Raw genomic sequence first — 19629 nt, forward strand, 5'->3', positions numbered from 1 at the left:
ATTAATTGTGATCTAAATTCATTTGAATAAAATAATCCCATATTAATTGACCCTTAGAGAAATTGAAATATGTGCTTAACTTCATTCTAATTTCTTCTTGTCAGAGAATAATTAAATATTACTAGTAAACTTACAATAAATGTTATATCAGGTCATGCATTGTTAGCAAGATGCATTAATACCCATATACCACTAAGATATGATTCTTTAGGATTAAGAAGTTGTTCGTCATTCTTTTGACGGCAAAAAGAGTCTTTATTCACATCTAGTGATCATAAATAGAGAGTTCAATTCAAGGAAAAGGATTCATCTTGTTACAATATGGCTTGTGGAAACAAGTTCCACATCAATAATGTACGAGAAAATTAAATGATATATAAGTGTTCGTAAACCAAATCAAAATGACTCAGGCCATCTTGTATAGAGAGCTTATTTTCAAACCTAGTACATTATGAAGGTCTGCCTATTTGTTGATCCACGCTCCTTAGCCTGCAATTTCTACATGGTATCAAAGCATATTTCTATTATGGGTAGAGCTGCAGCAAGCCAAACTTGTGAGCTAAGATAATTGAGGGTATATAATTGGTTGGCAAATCAAACCAAAATGGCTATTTTGGTGATGGTGAACTCAATTTCAAGCCTATAGTTCAACAAGAAGACCAGTTTGTTTATTGAGCTACACTCTTTGACCCGAGATTTCTACACATTTTAAAAGGGAAAAGAAAAAACAAACAAAAAATGTTATCAAGAACCTATATTTGCTGTTTCCATGTTGGAGTAGGTTGATTTCATAACAAGATAGTGCCTAACTTTATTGCGAGTAAACCTAGCTACAGTGTTAATGGTGGCAGTGGCAGTGGCAGTTGAAAACCCATTGCATCTTGTTGAAGATTAGAGTGAGCTTGTATGCAGCATATTCAACGCTACATGAAATTTCGTGCACCAAATCAACGAGATTGTAGTTAAAACAGTATGAATCTCATTCTATTACTATTTGATCTGAAAGTGTTGTGAATTCTTAATTGAAAAAAGTTTAAATAAGTCCACGTACTTTCAATCAAGGACTAAATAAGTTTAAAATCAAGTTTTTGCCCAAATATCTATGAGTGTTAGGTTGTTCAACACCTCATACTTCAATCTTGAATCATTAATTAAAAATACTGGCAATGAAGAGGAAACAAAGATAGACAACAACGAGATTCGAGAGGGCAAGCAAAGAGAGAGCGAGTGAGGAGATGGGTGAAATAGGTGAGGTTTGAGAAGAGAAGAAGTGGCGCGATGGGTGAAATAGGTGAGTAGGTGAGAGAAACTAAGAATTAAGAAAGTTTGATAAGTCATATACCTTGAGCTAACTATCAAAACTTTGTGTATAACAGTATTTCGGTTCAATCTTATTTAAATTTTTTTTCGTTTTGATTTTTCGTATAAATAGAATTGAATTACTAAATTAAATAGATTTGATCGATTATTTTTTGTTCAAACCAAATAATGGTCCTATAAATTAGATGAAAAATTATTTAAAATATGATATTTGAATTTGATAGTGGTTTGAATCGGAAATTTTCATATTTTGTATTATTTGTCATTGATCTTTTATGAAATTTTTATAATTGATATTTACAATTAAAACAAAATTTCTAAAATTAAAAAGTAATAAAATTAAAAAAAAAAAAACTCTCTTTTATCACTAAGCTTTTATGAGATTTCTTTCAGGAAAGCTTTTTATGAAATTTTTAGAAAATTATCAGGTAAATACTTTTTTATATTTTTAATGAAAAATAAAACTGAAATTTTCTTAAAAATGAAAAAACAAAAGACCCCCTTAAACAGTTGTTTAGCAAAGGTTTTCAGTAATGATCAATGTATAGACCAAAGTAAATATTCTTTTCAAAACATAAATGTTTTTACCCATCAATTTGCTTTGCAACAGACAAAAGAAACCAAACACAGAGAGATGCAATGGAAATCTAAAGAAATTTGAATTTGAAGTGGTAACTGGCCAAAAGTTAATATACAATCTCAATTCTTTTTTCCCCCTAATTTACACAGCTTTGGATAATTTTCAAATGTTGTTGTATTTGCTAGTCCACATTTTTCAACTTTTACAAAATTTTCTATACCCAAAGTGGAACATCAATAGCCCTAAATGGAGAAATAAATGGACAACAAATCATCCACCCCTCTAAAGGAAGCAACACTAAGCTGTTAGCCTCCACGCCAACTAAGTAACCCTACCTGCCTGCTCTCCTGGTTGCCCATGCACACACAAGAACCGTGCTAGGGAACGTTTCACGCCTCATTGATGCACCATTTACAAATTTTTAAGATATAAGAAGATACCAAGATGGAGTTTTTTTTTGGCCGGGGGGTTGGGGGGGTGTGGGTCGAAAAGAACTGTCAATTCGACCAAAGAATTTAGTCAAAATTATCTCACTCAAATTGTTGTATAATTGGAGAAAAGCTGCAAGAGGTTATCAATAGTTCCTGGGTAGAATTTCCTCGCAAATAAGTAGCACGGTCGTTGGATACCATTCCATAAGCATGGCTGTACCTGCACCTCCTTCTGCAAAAGCCAAGAGAAGGATATAAATATATGCATGCGGATAAAATCTAGAGTCTAGCCAATAATGACCGAGAATATAAGAGTAATGATTTTAAACTTATACCCTGTCATCGCTTGTCACATGTATACTCAGGTCAATTGACTGCAAACAGATAAACCATTTAAGTCTCATTATCTCAGTGCATAAGAATTATAACTAGCAAAACTTAACATTGGCTTAACAAAGCCAACCATGTCAAAACTAAAATAAAGGAACAATTCACAGCATGAAATTCTGATCACCAATCAAATCATACACATTCTTGTTTGAAGGGGGAGGGGAAAAAAAACCTTGTTACTGAAAAGTATTTTAGCCCACAAGAATATGAGCGGGCCTCTGAAGGCACATAATAAGATGCAGTTACTTAGAAGTGAAGACCATACCGTAATATTCTTCAGAAGATCATAAGTAATATCTTGAGCCCTATAAGATTTTGGATGCCACTTTCTCTCAGACCAATCAACATGTGTTACAGACCAATTTGCAATTCCACCAGGGTCAACCATCTGAAGGATCATTAAAAAACTCATAAGCAGAAACCCAAGAACCAGCAAAGTTGAAAATAGGATATTATGTAAGATACTCACATGGAAAAATGTCGGCAAATAATGTTCATCAGCTATGCAATTTTTGCCTTCCAGACCAGGCTGCAATTATGAAGAATATACACATAAATATTGCTGTGATCCAAACATCACTTACAAACTCTAATACTTTATAACATCACAAGCAGCAAGTTATGAGACTCCACAGAAACATATGCAATAAATTATGAACACCATTTATATGGCATATTTCAGTTCAAGTGATAACTTGGCTCTCTGTCAAGTTTAAAAAATGCTCATTCCAAATCATGCTATTTCAAACGCTAAAGAATCAAATCTAAAGAATTTACCACAGCATCTCCTCCAACTATCCTACAATAACACCATATACATCCTCTGTTGTTTTCAAAGTTGTTGCAAAAGATTAATGTCAATCATAAAGATGGAGACCGGTCATATTGGACTCTTTGAAATACTCAGAAAGCTACAAACAATAGAAGATTTTCTAAGCTAGAGATGATAAGAAAATCCTTCCAGAAAAAACAAAGAGAATATCCATTGTTTTATCATATAGAACACAAACGAATGAATAATCCTTGATCAGACTATGCCTCCAATATTTTAAATTCCACAAACAAAACAAGCAAGCCAACATAAAGAGAATATCCATTGGAAGGATAAACTAATATGCCAAAAGAAAAAAGAATTTTAGGAAAGAAAAATTCACATTTTTCCCCAATCCCTGATGTTATAAAATTGTAATTTTTGTTGCCATTCCTCTAGAAGAAACAAGAAGCTTATGGCACAGAATCAGCAAATTAGAAATCTTTAACCACAATTGCCACAAGTACCACAAAAATAAATAAATAAATAAAAGACATATACAAATGCATGTAGCTAAATAGCTGTTCACTGTTGGTATAGAACGTTGGACTTCTAGAACATGTTAAATCCTTAATACCATAATCAATTTGATAATTAATTATGCTGGCAGTAAGAAAAAAACTACCTTGCAGTACTCCCGGAATTTAGAATAGTAAAGACTATCAGCCATAACAATCACAGCATGTTGTCGCTTCATTGAGAACCACTGCACAGAAATTCATTAATTAAAGCTTCTTATAAGAACACAATGACAGAAATTCAAACTAACATGATGCATGCTCATACATTTAAACCAAGAGCTCCCTTCTTGACATTACACCAGGGACAGAAAAAGGTGAGGACTGAGGAGGAAGAAGTCAACCACCCACACACATACAGCATAAACGTACAATATGCACACACACAACTCAACTCAACTCAACTAAGCCTTTATCCAAGAATTTGGGGTCGGCTATATGAATTCTCTTTCTCCATTCTAAACGATTTTGGGTTAAATCCTCGGAAATGTGTAATGCATGCACACACACATTTTATATAAATTTCAAGTACATTGTATGCCACACAAACTTCAATGACTTCTGAAACTTTAATATCTTAAATCAAGATCCAGCTTTTAAAGGTAATATAGCCAACAGGAAGGCATAAACATCAAAATGGGGATTGATGACATTTCATATTCATGTTCATGTACATCACCTTCTACTGGCATTTCATGCTCAAGTAGCCAATAATGAAGATGTGAAAATCTACCGAATTGTTTTTACTAGCCCCCCATGTAAAAGATAAAGGTTTACCACAAAACATGTAGCCATGTAAAAGAAGTAACATAGAGATAAATGAACACAATTTGTGAACCACATTCCCAACATGGCAAACCCTGGCATCAAATTAGGGAAAACATACCTGTGCACCCTTTCTGAAGTCTTTCTTCTCAATTTCAGGCAACATATGCTCTGAATACCGACCATTCCCATGTGGTCCAGGATCATAAAAGCTGCGAAAGGAAAGAAATATGCATAAGCAAGCACAAACAAGATCAAATCAAACGTATAGTAGACAATTAACATAAAAGATGTTGGGACATACCAATCAAGGAAGCTTATATTTGTGTACATCAGATAGTTGTAGACATAATCAAAGTTATGCAATGGCACGCAACTGCAATGGTGACGAAGAATTAACCATTAACTAAGGATAGCAAAAGTCATATCAAAGCTTGCATTTTACTTTTATTTTAATTTTTGTACATTGAAGACACTTTAGAATCAGAAGTTACTATCTGATTACCTATCAGAAAGTAAAACAAAATGCTGGTTGTCAGGATCTTTAAGTGCATTTCCTAAAAGTCGTCTCTCTGCATCAACCATTGAAATTTTTCCCCACACCACCTGCAAAAATGATTAACAGCAGATATGACTCTCCTTATCAGATCACCTTCTTATTGAATTACGTAAGAATTATATTATATCTATATCCCTGTCAGCAGTCATATGAACTTATAACAATAAATACAGTTATCATATCAGATGACATTAGATGCATGTAAAGAGAAAGTATCAAGAAAGATAGTTTTTGAAGCCCCACAGGCATCCCTTTTCTGATTACACAGGTACTGTTAGTATGATCTGTCAATCATATGTTCCCAAGTTTATTATTGTCACATGTCACTTGAATATTAGAAAATGACTGACTACAACTTGGAAGTACCATTTAAACAACTGAATTTGAAGTACGGAAATCAAATTTCAATTTTATAAACAAAATCACTTAAATTTTATTTTGTTTCAATAAAATTACCATTGCCAAATTTGTATACAGATTTTTAGCCAAATTTTTTATGCAATGACCACGTATGACAATTCCAAAGGCCTATTGAAGTATATTGGAAAATTTTCCTTGGTTATCATGTCCAACAAAAATTATAATTGAATGATTCTGCTGATACAAATTGAAGTTTAACAACCATCGGTGAAATTAACCTGCCATTTACCATTAGCATGTTACCATGTAATGTTTTTAATATTTTTCCCCTTTAAATTAACTAATCACTATCAAAATTTGTTCTGCATATTCATAGTTCATATAACGGCTTCATTGATGGCTGCTCATCAATTATCGTCATCAAAAAGTAGGTCAACTCCAAATCAAAGGGGGAAGAATTTGCTGATACAACTTCTGTCCCTACTGGGAATGAATAGTAGCAAGTTCTTAAAACAATGGAAACAAATGAGAAACTAAAGAAAGACATTGAATTTACCTTATTTTTATTTTTCTTCTACGCCCAAATTTTCAAGTTAGAAACATCAAAATAGAAATGGAAATGATAACTATTATAGTTAAATCAAAATGACTAATTGATATAAATATACTAACCTGGTCACTGTGTATGTCCCGATTAACAAAGTAACGGCTCACATGAACTGGTTTTTCCTTGGAGGCATGCACATAAACAGAGAATCTGCCTTCATGTCCCTGCCAAAATGATGAACTAGATTTAGGTAAAGAACAAGTCAAAGAAAAATAATTACAGAGCATTCATCAGAACATATAAAAATTAAAGATATCATACTGCTCTTCTTATTACATACAACACCAAGAGGTTTATCTGAATTCTTCTTCAAATTAAAATAATTACAGAGCCTTCATCAGCTTAAGCTGCTCCAACGAATTCAAAAAGCAAAAACAAATTGCCTGGCACCCCATTATCATACTAGTTCTGTATCATTCTCAAAGATACATTAAATGCTAAAGGCATTATCATACTGCTCCCTTCATTTTTCATTTTTTATCTTCAAATATCAAGAAACATTAAATCTTCAAATATAAAGAAATAAAAGACAAACTGGATGAAATGCAAGACATCAAAATAGTTAAATGAAGAACATCTTGCACTTATTTCTTAAATATTCGGATCAACATAAAGATTAAACTCTGATCCACCCTTCCTTTTAAATGCAAGTCTACAAAAAGCTTTTCAAACAACTGGCAACTCCATCCAGTTTAATCATATTTTTGTTTTCTCTTTCTTATACTGCCAAATAGGCCTCTACATGCAAACCTCAGATTATAAATCACATTGTTGAATAAAGTTCTCTTAACCTCATATGTTGCAATGAAAGACCTTTGCACATATAGCTCAACCACAATTTTACTTGTCCCACTTAGGGATGGCATTGGATCAGGTTTTTGTGGGTCCCGATCCGACTGAACCTAATAGGTCAGTTTGGGTATGACATAATCGGATTCGGGTTTAAAAAATAGTACCCATTAAGGGTTTGGGTCAAATTCGAGTTTACATGTTGGGTATTCGTTACTCGAACTCGTTCATATAAATATTTAATTAAATATAAATATATGTTTTTCTATAATAATATTTATAAATTTTATATTTTTATTTTAAATATAATAAAATTTAAATATTTTATGAAATTATTAAATTTTTAAAATATAAATTATTAATAAAAAAATAAATTTTTATGTAGATTATTATATCAAATTAAACGGATTTGAGTATTTTTCGAGTAATAATAATCAGATTTGGGATGAGTTCGAGTAGTAGATAATAAATTTTAATCGGGTTTTGGAGGGATTCTGGTTTTGAAAATATTAATCGGGTTTGGGTAGGGTGATTTTCGCAAGTTGGTACCGTACCCATTGCCATCCTTAGACTCCCATTCCCACCTGCCACAAAAACTTCTAATTGATGTATCTAATTGCCAAAGGTACTAAATAAAAGCAAACAAAGTTCCCATACTAGTGTATCAACGTCTCAATTTCCTTTTGACTTGACTAAGCAATTTAATAGTTCATAGGCACAGCAATAGATAAAAAAAATCGTGCCAATAAAAAATTGAATGGGACTTCTTGGTCAGAATCAACTATGAACCATAATCTCACTAATCATGTCAACATGAAGAACAATTAAAATTCATCAGAGACAGTAAACACTGTTATTCCCTTATCAAAAACTATGCAATCTTACTGAAAACATGCACAATATATTCTCTCTCTCTCTCTCTCTCTCTCTCTCTCTCTCTTTATGTGTGTGTGTGTGTGTGTGTGTGAAACATGGGATCATGCTCTTATCTCTTGAGTGTCAAACTTTAGATCACACAACTAGGATATAGTCAAAAGCAAGCTGCAAATGTGAGCAAGATGGGTCCAGTGCTTTGAGACCATTACAGAAAAGAGACCTTTTACAAGGCACCTACTTTCCAAGCCCAAACGCACACCACTTTTGGAGTGCATGAAGCCAAAGATACATGCCTTATTAAAATTAACATCTCCTATCTTTCTGAAGGATATTATGGCTTTGTTCTTTTAGTTTGATAAGATTATAATATTCAACACGCATCAAAATCATTAAAAAAGAAAACACGCTACTCAAGCTTGTGTTCTCTTTTCTTTGGGTTGGCTGCTGCTAGAATTTCCTACTTTTCTCCAAGTAAACAAGGCTGAAGTTTGAGAAGCAAATGAAAACTCAAGAAACCAAGGAAAACAAAAATCAATATTAGCAAGTCAACTGCAAGTTTAAAAGCCTTCCCAGCCACAATTTGATTATCTTGAGGCTGATTTAGATGAAATTAGCGTGTAAGAAATTGAAGGATATCAATCTAATGGCAGTTATGAAAAAGTTCAGAACTTGAGTGGGAAATCAGATGATGACCTATCAGTGTTGTTAAAGGCAGCCGCCCCAACAACAAAGGCGAGGGGCGTTAAGGCGTTGACGCGACGCCTTTTGAAAGGAGCGGTAATTTTTTTTTCTCTTTTTTTTTTAACCCAACAAAAATTAAAACCCTAGTTACCCTACATCTCTCATGCAAAACTACTGAAGCTCTCCTCTCTCCCACAGCAACTCCTCTCTCTTACAGTAGCTCTCTCAATCGGGTATGTCTTCCTCTCTCTCTCTCTCCTTCTCCTCCTCCTCCTCTTCTTCTTCTTCTTTCCTCTCTCTCCTTCTTTTCCTCTTCTTCTATTTTGTTCTTCCTTCACACAGCAGTATCATCGTTTTGCCCTTCTTCTTCTTTTTTTTTTCCCTTTTTTACTTATTTTCTTCTTTCTCTCTTCCTTCCTCTCTCTTCTTCAATTCTTCTGATCCGCTGTTCGGGTATTCTTCTATTCTGTTCAGTTTTTTTTTTTTTTAATTATTTTGTTAGATATGTTTCTTGTTAATTTATTGTTTAACTTACATGGGTATTGTGATATGCAGTTTGCTAGATGAAGAATGTGAATTTGTGATATGATTTTTTTAAGCTAATATAATCACAATTTTATTTTAATTCCTCCCTAATTGTTTAAGCTATTTGTTGAAGATAAGCTGATTTTGATAAGAGTAATTTGTTGCAACAAACTTACTGTAACAAATAGCTAAGTTTAGTTTGCTGTGTGTTTATCCTTATCATCATGCAACTATAAATATTATTATTTGCACAACAATACACATCAGTTAAAGGTGTACAAGTCACTTTCTTCAGTTTTGTGATATGCATTTTGTTTGATTTATGATGATGATTGAGTTGATGATTCGATGTGGTCTTCCTAGCAATTACTTTATACATTTCTTACTAGTGTCCTAGTTCCTCAATATAGACATGGTGCTATATATATATATATATATATATATATATAATCTAGGCAATTTAGGCTATGGTGCCTTACTTCAAAAGGGCATCGTCTCGCCTCTCGCCTGAGGCCGTAGGATAACTAGTCGCCTTTCGCCTTGATAACACTGTGACCTATAGGCTATTCTAGACTATTCAGCTTTTTTTATGGTTGAAGTAATTTCTAGATTATTACGCAATGCATTTGCCTTTTGATGTGCATTGTTAACACCCTTGGATGTTTAACAGTTTGATCTTTGTTAAAGGTTATGATTTGACAATATGATGTCAAGGACTTGAATTTTAATATAACATTATATGGATTATTACATTTTCTTTGCATTAGTTGTTGCAAAATATTTTTAGCACACTATTTATTAACTATCTCCTTGCCGCAATTACACAAGAGCTTTTTCTTCTGCTTTGCATTTCAGGCAATGGAGCAACCTATTGTGTTCAATGTAAATTCCGCCATCAATGGAGTCACACATATAAACAAGATCCAACGAATAAAGGGCAATACAATGTTTTACCAACATACTTGTGTCCTAAGATACTTCAGTTTATATCTTTCAGTTAAATGAGATTTCCTTGTAAGATTATTTCTTTCTATACTTTTCAACAGAATGGGTGTCATGTTTCAAGTTAAGATAATGAACAACAAGCTTTAGAAACAGCTTCTATCCACCAACTTATATGTATTCCTTCAAGGATGTTTTGTTCATCTTTAAACTTCTTTCTTTCCCTGCTTTCTTTTTTCACCATAACTCATCAAAACCACTTTCCTGTGCTAGCCTAGAATCGGCAGCCCTCTACTTAAAGGAATTTACCAAAATTCTACGTTGATATCTTAAGGGAGACAAATTAACAAATGAACATATAAACAACTTTAAAAATTAAACAAAAGATTATAAAAGTTGTTAGGACCTACATAAATATAAAAGTTTTATAAATGTTTAAAAATACTAAAAATTAAGGGAATTGTTTGAATTAAAAAAACAATAGGATAGACTTACATAAATTGAATTGTTTGCATATGCAGAACCTTGATTTACATTTTTTAAAGTTTATAAAGTAATGCAACTTGAACTATTTTACTTCTATTTGATAGATTAAAAATCAGCATTGATAAAAATTCGCAAAGCAACCGAACAAGTATAAAATATCTAGGAACAGCATGCACATTTAGCCTAAGCATATAAGAACTTACCTGGAAAAATTTTTCCCATAGCTTCTCAAAAGGTAATGTACCAGGGCTCAAGAACATGAAAGCAATTTTAGCATGTTTTGTTTGAATAGGAGGTGTACTCAAAATTTCCCTAATCACAATCTGAGAAGCAATTTCTTCATCAGTATATTCCCTTGCAGGAGCAGGTGGAAGCCAATCAGTAAAAGCCTTGCAACCTCTGGAAGAAAACACATAACAAGCAGCACTGCTTTGGGGTGGATAGACATAAGCACAAACTAGAAATAGGCTGACCATCGAAACCAAGACAATAATCCATATTGGCCTTTTCAAAGGAGGGCGGTGGCGAGACCCTGGCAAGGTCTGCACATCACCCATGCCCAGACGCCACGCTTGAGTCTTCATTTAGTATAGGCACACCAGTACTTTATCACAAGGTCATGCATGTCTTTACTATTATTAAGTAGCCCACTCTCTCGCAAACAAGCAGTAAGAACTTAACAGCCAAGCCAAAATTCTTCAATTGATCATTCAGGAAAACCCTGAAAATGGAAAACACAATCAGAAGGCCAAAAAGGCATAATAAATCCATTTATATCCCAATAATCAAGCAATAAATATGCAAAATAATGGACTATTATAAACAAGAGAGAGAGAGAGAGAGAGAGAGAGAGAGATGATAACACAAAAGGAGGGAGAGGGAGGGGGGGGGGGGGGGTGGTGGGGGTGGGGTGGGGGAGGAAGGGAAAGGCGGGAAGGGGTGTTGAAAGAATGTAACACATTCAATTTCACATTCCATAATAGGTAACTGAAAATAAGTTAAGTTAGGGGGAAAAGGAAATAAAATTAATAAATCACCCAGTTGAAGAGTTTGATACTCCCAAATATGAATAAGGCAACTTCTTTAACTAAACCCACAAATAAAATGAGAGGAAATAACACAATCAGATCCTCAATAAAAAAATCATTTTAAACGATAAGCGACCACAAAATTTCAAATTCACATTAAATCAAGAAATAAACTCTTTAATTCCCCATCTATCCAATATAAAACTTAAATCAAGGGGGAAAGAGAAAGGAAAAAGAAAAGAATCTTGATGTGGATTCATTGCAAAAGAATCTCGGGAGAAAGATAACAAATAACAAAGAAGAAAAAGATAAAAAGAAGCTGCAACGTTAAAATAACCTTTATGGAAATTCAAATCTTGTAAAAAAAAAACCAAAATTCAAAGTTCAGGTTCTATTTCCTCCTCTGATTTGCCTTTTCTCAGAAAACAAACAGGGCAAAAGGAAAAGGTGCTCCCACTTTCCAGAAACTTGTAATTTTTTTTTTCTTTTGGTTGAAAGAAACTTGTAAATTTTAAAGATAAACAACCATGAAAATAAATAAATCAAATAAAAACAAGATCCAGAAACTTGAAGAAATAAACCAAGTTTGATTAGCCAACCCTTTGATTCAAAGACCCCAATTTGCCCAACTACTAAAATCAAACGTTTATTCCCATATTCAACCAATAAATTATATATTAAACCCAACTCCTCATAATAAAAGTCAAACCAATCCAAGCCAAACCCAGAACCAATGACTCATTCAAAATCCAAATCCAAAATGCACACTCAATTACCTTGTTAGTCAAACCAAAACCACTACAACCCGCACAAATTTGGAAACTTCCACGTTTCTACGCTACTTCCCAAGAAAAAAAAAAAGGAGAAAAAGAAAAGTTTCTGTTCCCACATGATCAATTAACCATTAAAGAAACAAATCCATTACGCTAATTCAGATCATGCATGCAGAGAATTACAAAAAAAGAAACAAAAAGCACGAAATCCAAACATTAATTATCTTTTATCTTTCCTTTTCTTTTCATTGCAACTCGGAATCAAGAAAGCTAAGAAAATGAATGAAAGTGAGATGCAAATACCTGAGAAGACAGATCTCTAATTGGAGTATTCTGAGGAATGAAAGATCTAATCTAAAAATAAGAAGTGGAAGAAGAAGAAGAAGAGAAGAAGAAGAAGAAGAGAAGAAGAAGGAGGTTGAAATGGTGTTCAAGATCTAGGGCAAAGCAAAAGAAAACAAATTGGAGAAGCATAGAGAGACAGAGAATTTATTATATATATACATATATATTTGATTTGATTCTTTTAGACGATTCGTTTAGGTGTTGTTTTGTGGGTCTCTTTCTTCTTCTTCTTCTTCTTCTTCTTGAGAGAGAAAGAGAGAGAGAGAGAGAGAGACAGATAGAGAGAGAGTTAATTAGCAGTCGTTTTTGGCTCTGTTCAAAACAGAAACAGGAGCATTTCAGCCGGCGAATTTTTTATTTTATTTTTTTAATTCTTTATATTTACTGATAAATGTTGTACACCACTCGCAGTTGAAGCGCGTGGAAATTTTTTTTCCCTACCACATAGCTCCACGTAGATTGGCTATGGTCGGATTTGAAATGAAAATTAGGCCTTCTTGATTTAGCTAACATACATGCGGCTATTAATAGCTTATTCACGTTAGATAAACTACTGACAAACTACATGTGTTGTGTTTTATGTCTTTAATAAAAATAAATAAATATTTTAATAAAATTAGAATATACCAATGTGATGAATGACAATATTGTAAAATAAAAAAAAAATGGTGCCAATAATTTTAAGCAAATGAAAATGTATAAATTAGTTAAATTAGAATTTGGGATATTTTTGTCAAGTAATAAAACAAATTACATAAAAATTTATGAATAGTTTTATAAATAAAACTGATAGAAAATATAGTAAATAAATATTCCAAGCTACTAGCTATCTTTTAATGGGTTTACCACGTATATTAGTTTAGCTATTGGAATACTTATTTATCATTAATTTTATTCAACAGTTGAACTTAACACCCATTAAATTAATCTAAATTTAAAATTGAAATTAAAATAAAAATGAAATTAGTTAAAATTAGTTTGATCAAAATTAAATTTAAATTAAATTAAAACCATCTTGATTGAATTCAACATTAAATTTAAAAAAATTATAGTCTTTTATCAACTTCTTAATTCCTTGCCCTTTCTTATTATCCCACAAAACTATGGAACTCTGAATGTGTTGGGGTAAGGTGTTGGAAATAATATATGGGTTTTCAAAGGAGAAAATCTAAAAAAAAAATTATTTTTGAACTCATCAATTTGATAAATTTGAGAGATTTTAACACCTTATTTTATATTATCTTACCTTAAAAAATTTTTATATACTCCATCCAAATGTGCTACCCTCTAATAAATCTAACTAGTAACTTTTTTATTGATAGCCTAAAGGAAAACTTAATCAATCTAAGCATGGCAAATGAAGATGAAGACCCTGGTCATAAAGAGTCTTTAGAGATTGTTACTAACATTCCCATGATCCTATGCAATTTAGAATTAGTTAGATAATGGATCCCAAGATTTTTTTAAAGTATTATTGAATTTCTCTGAGTGATGGCTTAATCATGAAAAATCTGAACCGTAAGTAGACCAAATAATAAATCATTGAATGAAAATTTTCATATGATCATGGGCACATCATTCATTCAAACCAAATCAAATCAAAATCGAGCATCCAAATAGCAGGTTGTCCTAAATTAGAACATGCTCGAAACAAATATTTAAGGTTTTTTATATAATCTCTCCTCTTAATTGTTTCTTTTTTGTTTTCCTTTATAAGGAAAGTATGTTGATATTTAACAAAATTCAGACTTAAATTCTTATTTTTTTAAAAAATATATATATAATAAATCACACAACTTTATAATTTTATAACAACTTTTGTCCTTTTTTTAGGTTGGGTCGATTTTATTTTGAATAAAATTTTACATTTTGAGTTTTTAAATAAAATTATTCATTCATTGCCATTTGGTTCAACAATGTTTACTTTTCAAAAAGTGACTCCTCTGGACCAGTTCAAACCATTGGGTGTTTCCCACGTCTAAGCACGTTCCAATCAAAGAATAATAGAAATTTACTTTTAATTTAAAATTATTTATATTAAAAATATTATAATTTTAAATATATTTATACATAATAATATTTGTTTCGCCCATTAAATTTCTAAGGTTAAGAAATATTATATAAAAATAATATTTCTTAATTTATTAAATTATTATTTAAATAATTATTAATTATTAATAATTAATATTTAATAATTAATTAATAATGAAATAATTAATAACTATTAAAATAATTAATATTATTAAACCAGATGATTTTTAATTTTATTTTTTATAAAATATTAAATATAACATTATTTAAAAAGTGAGTATCAAAAAATATTTTGTCTAAAAATAAATAATTAAAATACAAAGAAATGACCAAAATATATAATTTTAAAATAAACATTATTTAATTTTTTAAATTAAGGATATAAATGTAAAATATTTTAATAATACAGGGGTTTTTAAGTAATTTAAGCCTTGATCGTGCCGTCCACTCTCATTCACGTATGGTAGGTGAGGATGTCCCTTTTACTCATCATTGAATTATTAACACAAATGCATATGTGATTTGTGATATAAAAACGAAAATTAAAAAAAAAAAGCCTAGAAAAATACAATCATTCAAATAAATAAAAAGAATAGCATCTTTTAAAATGATTCTATAATGTTAGATAAAATAAATTTGGAAGAATTTTGATTCATGTCTAAATAAAATTAATTTTAAAATTTTTGTTTGAATTAATTCACAACTTTTTATTTAAATTTACTTAATTTTTGGTAAAAAAAATTCAAATAATAATTTTTTAATTTGTATTTTTATATTATTAATAATAAGTTTTTAATTAAAATATATGAATATTTTATAATTAAAAAATTAGAATGATTATTATTATCAATATTTTTTTGCCAAAATTTAGATTTATTTGAATTTTAACTTAAAATAACACAGGTATACATAAGCTCAACTTTAGAAAATAACTCATAAAAATAAGCCACTTGATTTCTTCAAAATTATCATACCTAACTTAATATAATTAAGAAAAATAATAAAAGTGATATATTAATCAACTTATTAACTTATTTTAAAATTTAAAATTAAATATATCTTTATATCCTATATCAAATACAAAATTATATTACTTGTTACTAAAAATATAAGATATTATTTTGTTATATTCTTATAAATTAAAAAAAATTTAAGAATTAAAATTTAATTTAATTTAATTTTAATAGCAATATAATTATTCAAAATTTTAATAAAAATTTAAATTACATTTAATATAAATAATTAAAACTTTTAATAATAACAAAATTTTAGTATGTTTCTTAAAATATAAAAATACATATTGAATTTTATTATTAAAATAAAGTAAAAAAAGGATTTGTTCAAATCGAGGCGAATGATTAGTTTTTTTTTTTTAAATAAACAAGTAATTTAAACTATATAAGAAACGTTTTATAATAATATATAGAAACAAGTAAAATTTTTAATTAAATAGAGGTATTTAAGTAATTTAAGTCATATAACTATCTACGCCATTACCGTGCCGTCCACTTTCTTTAACGGATTTTTTTTTATTATATTTAATTTACTATAAATTTAAGATACATGATATATAATAAAATTTATCAATTAAATAATAAATCATATATATTTATATATTTAGTTTACGATGAATCAAATTTATATAAAAATTTCCTAACTTTTGCGTTGGTGGTTTTGTGATATAAAATTAAAATAAAAAAATACAATCATTTAAATAAATAAAAAGAATATGTTTTTTTAAATCACAATATTTGATAAAATAATTTCAATAGCGAAAATAAAATATTATATTAACAATATAATTCTTTAATTTAGAATTTAATATATGGATACATTTGTGAGACAAACTTATAAAAATTATAATTTTTTTTGTAATTTTTATTTTATTCTAAATATTAACTATAGTTAATGGTTAGAAACTCCCTAGTTATTGACAGTAACCCTCTAGTTTATATGGTTTTTCCCCTTTTGTGTATACCTATATGTGATAGCAATTAAATGTATTTTTTTTAGTACAATTGATTCTGATTGATATTCAAATTCAAGACTTTACAATCTTACAACTCCAACGTTATTGAGCTTAAATTCATTAATTATATGTCATATTTTCAATAATAATGATATTGAATTAGTACTCCCTTGGTTAAGTTCCCCTTTGTACAATAATAAATCAAAGGATCTACGTAGTCTACATAAATAGATTCAGACGAAGAGGCTATTCCAAATATAAGAGAGAGAGAGAGAGAGAGAGAGAGAGAGAGAGAGAGAGAGACTGTTGCTAAATTTGTTTTATGAAAATTGTCGCAAATCTCACAAATCCAATCTCATGTAACAAGACTACAACAATTAAGAATAAGGGAAGCGCTAAGTATATTTGGGAGAAAGTTTTTGGAGATAAGGTATGGGTTTTTAAAGTAGTGAATTTGTTTGAGAGAAATATTTTAAAGGAGATAAGTTTTGTGGAGGTTTCAAAACCTTCAAAAGCCCCACTTTTTCAACATACCGAATTGGTAGATTGGGAGGTTTTAATACCTTACCTTATCTTACTTTAAATAAATCTCTATACACTCCATCCAAACATATTGTAAAGTGGTAGTGTTGCTATAGGCAACCAATCAAACAACTTCACAATCTAGAAGAATTTTGTAATGACCTCCTTGCTATGCTATACAAAGACCCCAATAAATAGTAAATAATTGCACCATAAAAATAGAATATTGGCCTAGATTAAAAGTGAAAAATGAATTTCAATGACCCATAAATTCTCAAATAAGACTCCCACTTGAATTTGAAGGAGAACCTTGCATGTTGCCATTGATATTTACCTTAATCCAACTAATAGTTGGAAGTTCCTAACTCCAAATGATACCTACCTTAGGACAAATCAAATACTAAAAACTTAACAAGAAAAAAAGATCATGGACATTTGAAAAATGCATTCTACCATCATATAATTCGAATGTGGAAACCCTCCACCATATCCTTACTCCTTAATTTCTAAGAGTTCCATGCTAAAATAGGAAGAACAACTCTCCAATCCAAACTGCTAAAAAGAATGAATTAGCTTATTAGAAACATTAAAATACAATCAAGAACTAATATCACCTACAATAAAATAAGACTAAGCAAAATTAGGACGCAACAAGAACCACAACGACCGAGTAACAAAGCAATCTTTGTTAGAGTGAATAATAGTTTTAGAATAAGAGTTACATCGAGGAAAGATACTAGAAGTACTCAAGTTGTGATCCATCTTTACTTGATTATTATGCAACTAGTCTTGAGCAACTAGCCATAAAAAGAAATGAACACTTAGGGGGAGGGCACTCTAATTCCCACACCTAAGAGCAGAAAGAATTAGAGACATTGAGGTAGGAATTAGCAAATAAGGCACTATACCTTGGAGCAGCTAGCCATAAAAATAAATGAACACTTAGGGGGAGAGCACTTTGATTCCCACACCTAAGAGCAAAAAGAATTGGAGACATTGAGGTAGGAATTAGCAAATAAGGCATTATACCTTGAACTAAAAGAATAAACACCATTTGAAGAATAAATCCAAATAACACATGTTAGTGGAGAAAATATAGATAGTGGCATAGCTTGGATGGCTAAAATTAGTTAAGTAGGAACTAATTTAGATTGGAGAGATAAGTCCTAAGTACCATTAGAAATAATGAAAGAAATAGTAAGCTAACTTTTTGACATGAAAACATAAACCACTAGTCTATTTGCCAAAGCATCTGACTTGAACTTGTTCAAACACCCTACTAGAGATTAAAAAACTCACTTGTTCCAACCCGCCACTTAAAGAAGTGATCAAGGGATTGATAAACTTTATAAATTACCTTCATAAAAGTTCTTTATTTACCGCAGTACTTGTTGGTACTTGTTAATAAAGATCTAGCCCGCTTAGTAAGCATGGAAATATTAGTTAGCCTAGATCTCTGAATACCTAAATCACCCAATTTACAAGACTAGGTTATGTTATCCTAGCTAATGAGATAAACTTTTCAAGAAAAGAAGCCTCAAAGAAAGTGCTTACAAGTAACATCTAAATTATCACACACATTAGCAGATAACTAAGAAGTTTGCATACTATAAAGAGGAACGGTTTTTCCAATGGGTGGAAATATGCATACATTAAAAGCAATTTGAGTTGGCAAATAATAAAACTAAACCCTTCCCTTAACCATACTAGTTAACTTAGCTATTATTTTCACTACAATCCACCTAACTTTGTGTATCTCTATTATATTTAATGCTTCATTTCTTTCTTTTTTTTTTTTAAGAATTATTTAACCATTCACTTCACCCATTATTATTAGTTACTTTTTCTTTCTAAAGCATCATCTAGTTACCAAGATGTCTATTTCCTATATGAGAAAATTGAAGCTTTACTAACCATAGTACCAGTGTAGCAATCACATCTTGCAGAGATATGTAATGCTTTTTATTTTTTTTTTTTCAATTATTTGTTACTTGCAAGAAAACAACAAATAATATGACAAAGGATTTTTAAGGTGTTTATTTTCTTCTATTTACATTTCTTCATATTGTAACAAAAGAATGCCAGTGGTATAGTTTTTATGTTTCTTTAATTTTTCCTAAATACTTTTCCTACACTATTTTATTTGTTATGTAATCACTTTAAGTTTAATAATTCTACTTGTGTGGTATGAAAATAAAGGAAACTAGGAATTTGACATTACAAGGAAAACTAATATATGGCAGATGATATATATATGAAACGAGACAACAAAATGAGTTGCTCTAGTTTGTATTAGTTCTTTGTTGCTTTATTTACTAATT

The 19629-nt window shown here is 30.5% G+C and overlaps 1 protein-coding gene across 3 annotated transcripts; it reads right to left on the reverse strand.

Moving 5' to 3' along the window:
• Positions 1–1955: 1955 nt before the first annotated feature.
• On the reverse strand, positions 1956–13131 carry LOC110658314 (glycosyltransferase BC10). 3 transcript variants are annotated; one of them, XM_021815867.2, is made up of 11 exons: positions 12745–13131; positions 10844–11361; positions 6407–6505; positions 5321–5421; positions 5120–5191; positions 4937–5027; positions 4158–4238; positions 3191–3250; positions 2987–3109; positions 2667–2705; positions 1956–2563 (listed from the first exon to the last, which is right to left on the reverse strand). In XM_021815867.2, the coding sequence occupies exons 2-11, from the start codon at positions 11222–11224 to the stop codon at positions 2435–2437; spliced, it is 1176 nt and encodes a 391-aa protein (XP_021671559.2). In that variant the 5' UTR covers positions 11225–11361; positions 12745–13131; the 3' UTR covers positions 1956–2434. The 3 variants fall into 3 exon arrangements, with proteins under 3 accessions (XP_021671559.2, XP_057987941.1, XP_021671560.2); XM_058131958.1 differs by lacking the exon at positions 12745–13131 and adding an exon at positions 12268–12292; XM_021815868.2 differs by lacking the exon at positions 12745–13131 and adding an exon at positions 12006–12236.
• Positions 13132–19629: the final 6498 nt, after the last annotated feature.

The sequence above is a fragment of the Hevea brasiliensis genome, chromosome 13 (genome assembly GCF_030052815.1).
Source record: "Hevea brasiliensis isolate MT/VB/25A 57/8 chromosome 13, ASM3005281v1, whole genome shotgun sequence".
Classification (NCBI taxonomy): domain Eukaryota; kingdom Viridiplantae; phylum Streptophyta; class Magnoliopsida; order Malpighiales; family Euphorbiaceae; genus Hevea; species Hevea brasiliensis.

Bases quoted from the DNA above. Each gene is read 5' to 3' on its own strand.
- LOC110658314 (XM_021815867.2), bottom strand. From the start codon at position 11,224: ATGAAGACTCAAGCGTGGCGTCTGGGCATGGGTGATGTGCAGACCTTG. The intron at 5,192-5,320 runs GTAATCAGATAG...TCACCATTGCAG, and splicing joins TTTGTTTTACTTTCTGATAG to TTGCGTGCCATTGCATAACT. The intron at 3,251-4,157 runs GTAGTTTTTTTC...TCATAATTGCAG, and splicing joins AATTCCGGGAGTACTGCAAG to CCTGGTCTGGAAGGCAAAAA.